Source organism: Haplochromis burtoni, unplaced genomic scaffold, assembly GCF_018398535.1.
Source record: "Haplochromis burtoni strain Fernald_Lab_line unplaced genomic scaffold, NCSU_Asbu1 Contig_3, whole genome shotgun sequence".
Lineage (NCBI taxonomy): Eukaryota > Metazoa > Chordata > Actinopteri > Cichliformes > Cichlidae > Haplochromis > Haplochromis burtoni.
In genome coordinates this window covers 2,494,287-2,505,508 of record NW_024582364.1, presented here as the reverse complement: position 1 = coordinate 2,505,508, position 11,222 = coordinate 2,494,287, and the positions used below count along the sequence as shown (strand labels likewise).

Below are 11,222 nucleotides of genomic sequence, written 5' to 3'. Positions count from 1 at the left end.
ACATAAACACATACGTGCACAGACTCCCTATCCTATTGACTTCATCTGTAAAGTGCAAGAATGTAGATGTTGTTGTGACTTTTAACGGGAACCTTTTCTGTTCCCATGAGCAAACTCCCCCTAGTGTGTGTGCACATAAGTGGAGATTCAGCAGAGAAGGAGTAAAAACTTAAAGATATAAAGGATTTTTTTTGTTTTTAACACTTTTGGGTCATTAACAGATGAAGTTGAGTGAGTGATTTATTTTATTATTTTTTATTTGACAACTTTTCTGAACTGGTGACTTTGCACCTTAAAAAATAATCATTTGTAAATATTCTTCTTACTCCTGCAAGTTTTCAAAGCTCCAATATGAATGCGATTTGACACTGAATGAGTAAATGTGCAGTTGCACTGTGTGCATCAAAGATATTGTTTGCTCAGCAGGCAAATCTCTTGACTCCTCCTCCTGAGCTGGATGTTTAATTCCTGTGAGGGGATGCTCGGGTAGTAACCTAATAAAGCTGCTGGATGCAATCCCAGGGCACAATGAGTGGATCATGCTCATCTGACAGACCTGCTTTCTCCAACAACCCTGCGCACGCACGACCTGCTGCTCCTCTGTAAGTACTGCAGGTCACAGCAATTACAACTTGTACAGTAGATAAAATGAAGAGTCAAGTGTCTCTGCTGGTTGAAAAGATCATCAGGACGCATGAATGAAATATATTTCACGTTATGGGGACAAGGAGAGAGAGAATACATTATTGCTTTCGGTAAGTTTTAGATTTTTGTTTGTATTTTTTTTTCAAAGTTATTGTTTGTTGTCCTGCAGGTTTGCAGGTCTTATATTGTTTTTTGAACGTACATTTTTGTTTTGCAGATATTTGAATTCGTACAAAACAGATTCCTTTTAGCATTAATACTCAAACAATGTACAGTCTTTCCTCATCCTGGTTAAAGTCCACTGAGTAGCAGCAATTAAAAGCTGTATGCTTTGACTCTAAGAATGATAATTTGCCCTTATGTACAATGTTTAAAGAATGCTCTCAATTGCATTTTGTCATGGAAAAGTCACTTGCTTAAATCCCTAGTGGAGTTATAAATGTTTTGCCCAAAGGCAGCTGCTCTGATAGGGTTCAGTACAATTCCAGCCACATGCACACACTAGGAATCCACAAGTAGGCTAATCATTTTTCTCATTATTCTTTTTGCCAGGAGGTTGCTGTCCTGGTGTAACTGTCAGAACATAATGGTGGCATTTAAAGGGATCTGGACCAAGGACTTCTGGAGGGCTGTGTCTGGAGAATACCTAGCCACACTCATCTTTGTCCTTCTTGGCCTGGGCTCCACCATCAAATGGGCTGCAGGGGAGGAGAAGTCTCCGCCAGCTGACCTAGTCCTTATCTCCCTGTGCTTTGGCCTTACTATTGCCACTATGGTGCAATGCTTTGGCCACATCAGTGGTGGACACATTAACCCTGCAGTCACTGCAGCTATGGTTGTAACTAGAAAACTGAGCCTGGCAAAGGCTGTGTTCTATGTGGCAGCTCAGTGCCTGGGAGCTATTACAGGAGCTGGGATTCTCTACTTAGTCACACCTACTGCTGTCAGAGGGTCCTTTGGTGTGACCACAGTAAGAACTTGGTTGTTATTATGGTTATGATAAATGTAAAATAGGTTTTTACTATTGTTCCTATTGTTTCTTTTCATCATTTGTTTCCCAACCGCATTGTTTCCTAATAAGGTATTCTGATTCTGAATCCTAGGTGAATCCCACCATATCCGTGGGACACGGCTTTCTTGTGGAGCTCCTGATCACATTTGAACTGGTTTTTACCGTCTTCGCCACCTGTGATCCCAAACGCACAGACTTAGGTGGTTCTGCAAGCCTGGCTATTGGTATTGCTGTAGTGATAGGGCACTTATTTGCAGTAAGTAGCTTTCAGCAAGTTAAATAAATACATATAGATAGAAACAATGTCACATTCACAGGAATGGTATATTCAGATCACTTATATAAAAAAAATGTAACTACATCAGAGCCTTAGAAATTTTCTGCAACCACATCTACATATCAGCTGACTCATCTAGTACTCCTACAACTAGCAGTGAAACAGATTTAAAGATTAACCTGAAGCTCACATTACATTCCCAAATTAAAGAATTTCAGTGCAAGTTCTTTTCCAAGTGCAAGCTTTTTCAGTGGAAAAAGAGCAGGTGGATCAAGCATCTATTCGTGAATGTGTGATACTCACACTTGTCAGTGTTCACACCTACACGCCATCGCATGGCAACCAATCTCTGGGGGCTTCCTGAAACCTGCAGAGAAAATGAATGCACAGGGAAACAGATATCATCTCTCACAACGCACAACTGATTTCTCATTTGGGCTGTTTACATACATACACACATACACACACACACACACATATTGATAATATGCAAATTTATGATGTACAGTCCTTTTAGACTAAAATCAGTATTATTATCCATATTGCAGATCCCATACACAGGAGCCAGCATGAACCCTGCCCGTTCTTTTGGTCCTGCAATGGTCACACTTAACTTCGAGAACCATTGGGTGAGAGATCCTTCTGTATGATGTTATTCTTACTTTAAGGAGTTTGTGCAGGCGAAATTTAATTCAGCATTTCTTCCCTGTTATAGCACAGAAAAGTCAGTCTTTCTGTGTGGAATTTACATGTTATAAATGTTAAATATACAGTATAAACATCCTTTTTAGGTGCGAAGTGTCTCTTTAAGTTGGTTCAGTGAGTTTTAGAAATGCTGAACTGAGATCAATGAAGTGCTAATCCTAATTGAATGAGTTGAGTGAACCCTTGCCAGACCATTTATTTAACTCGTCATAGCCTTCAAGGCGTCAAGTCACAGTTTATTAATGTGTAATTATTTGCTAATTAAAATAATTTGCCTAGCGACATAAAAATTGGGTGTTCCATGATGTGAATGACACCAAGTGTAACTCGTTCTCACTGTGTCTGCCGTCATATTCAGAAGTCACTTCAGCCTGCAGACACAAAATGTACCTACCTCTAACAAGGCACCGATTAACCAATTGACTAATTAAGGTGTTTGTCTTGCTGCTTGTGTTAGGTCTACTGGGTGGGACCTATTATCGGAGGTATCTTGGCTGCTGGTTTGTATGAGTACCTGTACTGCCCCGACCCTGAGATAAAGAAGAGGATGAAACAAGTCTTCAAGAAGGACCCAACGGGGAAATACAGGGAAGTGGAGGCAGGGGACATTGCCGTCAAGCCCGGCTCCATCCATAACATCAACGTGGAGAAAGCTGATGTTATGTTAACAGGAGAAGTATGACTATCACGTGCACTGGAAATGGAGACTAATTTGTAGAGCACAATCACAATTAAACTTTGGGGTTATCCAACTTTAAGACTTGCCCCCCCTAGCCACCCACCAGACACCACAACACGGCACCACACACACACACACACACACACACACACACACACACACACACACACACACACACAACCCCCTCCCCATCAAAGACTGTGTCTTTGAAACAGAAAAAAAAAATTCTGTCTGTGACACACCCGAACTGCACTGCTTTTATTGTCATAAAGCTTGCGTGATGCTATGCCTCAACATCTGCACCCTGTATAAATGATTTAGGAACAGTGTTGGCATGTGGCATACATTGTACAGCCCACAGTACATGAAGTTAAGGAAATGTTTGTAGGGTCAACCAATTATGTGAGGTCATCGCAGTGAATTGGAGGCGAGAAGAAGAAAATGCAGCCTTGTTATTTTTGGATTAGTGTCACATTTGGTCCTCATACGTTATATGTAATTAAAAGTAGAGGCTTTCCTTGTAATCATTAATCACATTACAGATCCCAAGCAAAGTAAGACAGCTCTGACAAGCATTATTATCAGAGTCAGAGCTGTGTTACAGTGCTCTCTATTTTCAGTGCATTAAGTTGGAGAAAAATAAACACAGCTCATTTTGTTTGAAACACAATGTCTTTTGTTTGTTTTTTGTTAAATAAAAATCAAACTCCACTTTTTGCTGTTTATTTTTATCATTTTCCATTTCGGAAAAATGTCATATTTATAAAATATTTTTCTTGTTTTTTTGTTTTATAGATCTATATTCTTGTAAGTGTTTGCTTGGCTGTATATCATATCTTCTCTTTTTTATAGGATAATTGGCTAATCTATGTTTATGTTCAAGTATTATTCAGTTATTGTGCTTGCAATCTGGAACATGTAAAACTGTGAAGTTGCAATAATAAACCTTCTACTACTCAGTTATCATTAATAATTCATCTTTCTTAATATTTCAGCCTCCATAAGAAAACTAGTAATGATACCTATATGTTGTTGTTTTTTTTTGTTATCCATTCCTCTTGGCTCATTGCTTTCTTATGGTAGGTGGTAGACTCCGGGGAAAAGATAAGTCCAGATCACTGATGTATTGGCTCATCTACACATGGATAATGTCTCCCTGTGGCCCAATAACTGTCTAGGATGTGTGTTCCTTGTGAGTTAAGTCGCTGAGAATATCTCCAAGTAATCTCATTTCATCAACAAAGCACAGGAAATGATAACGCTTCTGATAGGAAATAGAGGTGATCTATTATAGGATTTTTTTTTCTTAACTGAAAAAAAAAAACACAAAAAGAAAAAAATAGGTGCTATCTCATCTTTTTCTACAACATGGAGAAAATGATCAGCCCCACTGATTCTGTTGCATCCACTGAATTTGTCTACATGGTGCAACTAGATTGCATTTGCAAAGTGAAAATACAAGTATGAGTCAGATACTGACTCAAAAGTGTTATTACTCCCATATTGATAGGATCATACCAAAGTCACTGGCTCAGCACAACCTTTATATGGGACAACAGCATCATCTACTGGCCGTAGTGTGAGAAGGCTTCCCTTTTGCATTTCTCCAAGGGAGGGCAGCCACGAGCTTTTAATGGACAGGTTACGCTGCCATAGGCTGCAGACAGTTCGTCTTTTTCACAACTCTATATTTAAATCGATCTAGATCATCAAATGCAAAGTAAACAGCAGTATTAGGTCTCGTGCAGCCCCCGTATTAGTACAACAAGAGTCCCAGTAAGTTAATAATGATATTTTTTCTCTTAAGGGTTGTATTACAAGTTTAAAAATTGATTTAGTTATAGTATTTATTTATTGTGTGCATTTAAGAATGAATGGCAACACTTTTTTGTGTTACCATCAGTAATAAATATAGAGAAGTAATGAGGCGGAAACAAAAAGGTAATAACGTAGAAATAGCAAGTTATTACCACTTAATTTCCAAGGTAATGCCTAGGTAACTCTTTTTCTCACCACCCATTATAGCTGAGTAATATGAAAATACTAAAATTTGTACAACTGGTTATAACTAGAATATAATTAGTAATAGTATAATAATATCCTGGTAACAAAACAATAATAATAAAATGGTAATATGTATGCATTAGAATTTGTATATGCTGACTTTTGATAGCAACATCACAATAATAAGTTTAAATTGATTAACATTTGAAGATAGTATTACCATATTATAATGCTGGAATCAATACTACCTTATGTCCTCTGCATTCTTCTTTTTTTAAAATTAGCAATGCAAAAATGATGCTTCATGTTGTGGTTATTGCCTGAGAACACATGCAGCAGTTTCTGTGTAATAGCCAAGAGTAGGGCTGCAAACCCCAAGTGACCATTTTCAACTAATTCCATGTTTGTGTCCCATTAAAGCAAACTTTAAGAAATTTGATGAGTACCTGCAGATATGTGGTCGTTTATGTGTTTACAACTAGAAATCAGGCACAGAAATATATTCCAGCTCAAACTTTTTGAACTTTGCTTTAACTGGTTATTAATGTGGAATTAGACAGAAAGGGGAAAGGTTTGATTTTGAAGCCTTGCCTCCTATTTATTACACAGAAACTACAATAAATGTTTCCAAGGAAAAAGCCGCAAGATTAAATATAATGTTTTCATCGTTATCGTCAAAAAAAAAAGAATGCATTGGATATACCAGCATTATAATGTGGTAATAATACACTAATGTTTAAAGCATCAATAATATTGCCTTATGTTGCTAGCAGGTTATTATATTGTTACTAATATATTACTATACTGTCACTAATTGATTTGTTTCTACATTGTTACCTGTGGTTTCTGGCTTTTTATTACCTGATTACATAGATTTCAGCATAGCATCATTCATCATTACTTGGATAGTAGTCGATATTAATTTGGTAATTAAGTGGTAATAACTTGCTTTTCTATATTAGTACCTTCTTGTTTCTGCTGTGTTGTCCTACTATTACTATAACTGAACTGTCTGTTTGTGCTAGTGGTTTGCTCAGGATGTTGTTTGGTAATTTCCAACAGTCCCGCATTTATCTAAGAGTCATGTGCCACGAAATTAACTCCAACTGTGACTCTTCAGATACTGTTGTGTACTGGAGTTGAGCATTTACAGCACCATCCTTTACCTGCTTGCATGGGGCTATGTCCCGGCTTCAGTATTTTGAGTCCAGCACCCTTTCATTTATATAGCACAAACAAATGAGTACGTAAATCTGATGTTTTATGCACTGACTGTTTCCTCTCAAGACAGACGATGAGAAATTGATCGTTGGTTGGTTTGGATTTATTGGCCCCACTCATCTTCAACTTACATTGAAGAAGACAGGTGACATTTTCCTGATGAATATTTGTGACCTGAAAGTATATGTGACTTTTGTTTCCATACACAGACATTGACTCTTAGATAAATGTGGGACTGTTGGAAATTACCAAACAACATCCTGAGCAAACCACTAGCACAAACAGACAGGAAGCCATTCTCATCAAATGCCCGAGCTATACATGTTTTTATGCCAGAGTACCCAGAGACACCATACAGACTCTACACAAAGGATGCCAGCCAGCTGGAGGGTTTGAACCCAGAAACTTCTTATTGTGACACAACAGTGTTTATCATTGCACTACAACGCCTCACGAAAGTATATCAAACAAATATATCCACTCTATGTTGACAAACTTTCAAAAGTTTGCCTCAGACCCCTCAATTAGGAAAAGCTAATAAAAAGTGATAGCAAATAATACACCAACATTTTTTTCAGCTGTTGTTTGTGAACATCTTGAATGGCTTGTCAGCAAGATGTTGAACAGACAACTGATAACGCATGGTTAGCCCTCATCGCGTCTGCTTCCATGAGTCATTAATTTGCATTCACATTCAAATACCAACAATGGCTATATGATGGGAATATTGTTATACCCAAAGATTCATTTGCACATCACATAGATGCCAGAAAATTATATTTCAAAGTGCACCCCGTCCTTATCTAATTGAAAACAGACCAATTTCTTGCGACCTCAGATTCCCCATTCCCAGCATAGAATAGAAAGGGCAAAAGATAAAACATACACCTTAAAGATCATTAGCAATTAATATTTGGGGATTCGTGAAGAAAAACAGCGTTAAACACTTGTTTAATAATTCATACTATAAACAAGAAAGTCTCCCACTTCCTTAATAATTTAGACGTAAGCTAATGTTGATTTATTCAGGAAGGTCTCTGCCACCAGCACTGCCTGGAGTGCCCAAATTTGAATTAAAGTAGGACAGTAGCAGGCGAGTCTGTAATAACATTTGTATAATTTTATTATTGCTCTGGGCTCAGTTCATTTCCTCCTCCAGTAGCTGCGTGAAATTGTTTGATTCTGGAAACTGCCTTGAGTCTGCGGCTCTGGGGTTGGAGGGTGGTACAGGAACAGGAAGGCATGCGACACTCTCTCTGTCTGATGCTGTCAGAAACATAAACACAGACACACACCTACGCGCACACACACTAAACTCCACGTACATGTACATACACACATGCTGAAATGGAGCGAGAGAGAGAGAAATAACTTTGTTATTCTGGGTTTTGTAATACTGTTACATTGGCTCACTTAATAACTCAAGCTGTCTAGAGGATATGATTGATATTCTCACTCACCTTGTCACTTATGATAAATATTATGCTGCATTTATGTGAGATGGCTAGGAAGTGGAATAACTCGTTCATTACATTATCATATCACACAAATATGAGAGTTTGTGTTTATGTCCCTTTCTAGCAGGGAGATTGTCATTTCTTCCTAATATTAGTCAAAGAAAGTCAAGCAAAAAATGTTTCTGTGCAAAAGAGTTTGTTTGTAAAGTGGCTAATCTGATGACAGCCCAGCTTTTTTTGGTAACTTTACCACTTGGAAAGCTTTAATTTTATTTGGCCCATGAGGAAGAATTAAACTCCATAATTATTTGGGGGGGGGTTGCTAGGCTATCAACTCTTATCATGTGATTTCTAGTTTGTGTTGTTCCACTACAACTATATTGTGATTTTGTTTACCAATGATAGGACTATCATTTCCAAAATGGTAATTTAGAAAACTCTGATTACTCTAACACAAACAATCAAGTTTGGGAGGTATTAGCTCATGTAACACACACCTGAGACCCCAATGGCTTTGACACAGGAAGGGAGGGTGGAGAAGTTCTGATTGGTTTCCTCGGGGCTCTGCTTCCAACTTCCCACCCGCACACATTCCCTCACTCCTCCCCGTCCTCCCCCTTCAATTCCTTTATGCAGAGCAGCCCAAACTGCAGTTTGATGAAACACATTTGTTTGACTTAACTCTTGCCTCCCCATCATGGCTAAATCTCGAAGGCCTGTCGTTGTAATGTGGCCCAACAGCAATTGGGTTAATGAGAGGATATATGTACAAGTGTGGGACTTGACCGGAGGAGCTGTTTTCCATTTGGGTTTGGTCTGCTCATGTTATTAGGGAAACCTTTATTATTGTTGCCCTCTAGTGGGAACCATATAATAGGATTACATTTTATTAGAGCCTCCCAGCATTACCCAAGCAGCCCCCTCCTCTTGTCTCTCTTCCCCACATAGTAGTGTCACTGACTTCTGTCCACTGTGGGTGGGAAGGGTACATTTGGCGCTGCGAGGGAAGCCAACAAGTGGGGAAACCGATGACACCATAGAGTTGAGATCTCTATTGTTCCTCAGTTACTGAAAAAGAAACTCGCTGTGGTAAAATCTTAATTTTTGCATAACAAACTTGAACAATATCATGAACATAACAGACTCTGTCATGTTTTGTTTAATGTAGGCTAATAATCAGCGGTTACACTGGTCAGGGCTCTATCTCATCACTCTTCTGCCACATCATAGCTGATATATTGTTACAATTCTCTGTCTTAATATTTTTACACATTACTATATTACATTTTGTCTAAGACCATTAGCTCTAATAGCTCTAGCTAATTGCAGCTGAGGGGTATAAGAAAGGGGTTCCAGTTGTACTTGCAGTGGTTTCCCCGCCTTTTGTTAGTCGGATGACGCAGGTGATGTGATAGATGCAAGCTACCTATGCCTAGGAAGTGGGAGAAATTATTCAAAAGTCGAAATGGAAATCTGGCAGGGGCCATCCTGAAGCTATTATATTAGGTCTGAAATATTCCACATCATGTCTTACCAGATATCTAGTGTGGATGGCATAACATTAGAGTACTACCAGAGACTAGAAAGAGAGGTCGTATTTCTCCCATATTAACTTCTCTCTGTTGGCTCAATGTTAAGTCGAGAATTGTATTTCAAATCCTTTTCCTCACAGATTCCTGAATGATCAGGCCGCATCATATATTAAATACCTCATAGTATCATATTAGTTCAATAGAGCACTTTGGTCTCAGAGTACAGGCTTACTCTTGGTTCCTAAAGTAGGTCCAAAAGTACAATGAGAGACAGAGCCTTCAGCCATCTCCTGTGGAACCAGCTTCCAGTTTGGGAGACAGACACACTCTCTATTTCATACTTTCCTTTTTCATAAAGCTTATAGTTAGATGATCCTGTTCGTGAACCACCCTTTGGCTATGCTGCTGTAGGCTCAGGCTGCTTGGGGACTTCCCATGATGAACTGAGCATTTCTCCTCCACTCCTGTCTTTTTACTCCCCATGCCACAATCGTTCATTTACTCCCACCTCCTTCACAGTATGTGTTTTACCCTATTTGGGGTCTCCATGTATTCCTATTTTCTGTCTTCTCTTTCTCCTCAGCCTTCAACCAAGGGGAGCAGATGGCTGCACCTCCCTAAGCCAGTTTTTTTTTTTCCCTGTTAAAAGTAAAGTTCTTCCTTCCCACCACTGCCAAATGCTTGTTCATAGGGAGTCATCTGGCTGTTGTGAAATTCTCTCTAGTATTAAACAGTCTTTACCTGAACATAAAGCAAACCTGGCCTGTTGTTGTGAAGTGGCACTCTATAAATATAGCTTAGCCGAAATAAAATAAGATTAAACTTAATTGTGTAACTGGAATTAAACTGTTGAAAAAGTCTTAAATCACAAACGTCTCTCTTTTTACTAAATGCCTTTTACCAAGCTTTGGGCCTAGCTGAAATAATCCAGTATGGGTTGCTTGTAAGCTCAAACTCAATTTAACCTTCCACGCTAGCATGGTTTGAACAGAATATCATAGCAAGTCAAACAGGCTGTTAATGCAAGATAGTCTGAACTATAGTTTTAGTATTGTTTGTGTATATTTTGCTAGAATGTATAATATAAATTAATGATCCATTAATATAATTTTCTTTAAAATGATAATGATGCATATTGGCGATCGTGGCTCAAGAGTTGGGCGTTCGCCTTGTAATCGGAAGGTTGCCGGTTCGAGCCCCGGCTTGGACAGTCTCGGTCGTTGTGTCCTTGGGCAAGACACTTCACTCGTTGCCTACTGGTGGTGGTCAGAGAGCCCGGTGGCACCAGTGTCCGGCAGCCTCACCTCTGTCAGTGTGCCCCAGGGTGGCTGTGGCTACAATGTAGCTTGCCATCACCAGTGTGTGAATGTGTGTGTGAATTGGTGGATGACTGGATATGTAAAGCGCTTTGGGGTCCTTAGGGACTAGTAAAAGCGCTATATAAATACAGACCATTTACCATATTACTGTCTCCTACTTATGATAGCCTGACACCATTATTCCTGTGTGCTAACACACTAGAGTGTGCACTTATAGAAAGGTGTTTTTTCACACTACAAGCAGTGTGCATCAGACCTTACAGTTATTTATATACAGTCTGGCACATGCTCTCTATCATAAGCCTACTCTTTATAGTTTGTTTTTGGATTCAAATCCAGGAAGAAGTATGTATGAAGATATATTTGTTACT

At 38.9% G+C, this 11,222-nt stretch overlaps 1 protein-coding gene across 2 annotated transcripts; it reads left to right on the top strand.

Moving 5' to 3' along the window:
- The first annotated feature begins 457 nt into the window (after nucleotides 1-457).
- On the top strand, nucleotides 458-3,404 carry LOC102297230 (aquaporin-4). Of its 2 annotated transcripts, none has more exons than XM_005912697.2 (5): nucleotides 458-602; nucleotides 1,198-1,615; nucleotides 1,749-1,913; nucleotides 2,483-2,563; nucleotides 3,097-3,404. In XM_005912697.2, exons 1-5 carry the CDS (start codon nucleotides 511-513, stop codon nucleotides 3,319-3,321), a joined length of 981 nt encoding a protein of 326 aa, XP_005912759.1. In that variant the 5' UTR covers nucleotides 458-510; the 3' UTR covers nucleotides 3,322-3,404. The 2 variants fall into 2 exon arrangements, with proteins under 2 accessions (XP_005912759.1, XP_005912760.1); XM_005912698.3 differs by having other exon boundaries at nucleotides 508-755.
- The last annotated feature ends 7,818 nt before the right edge of the window (nucleotides 3,405-11,222 follow it).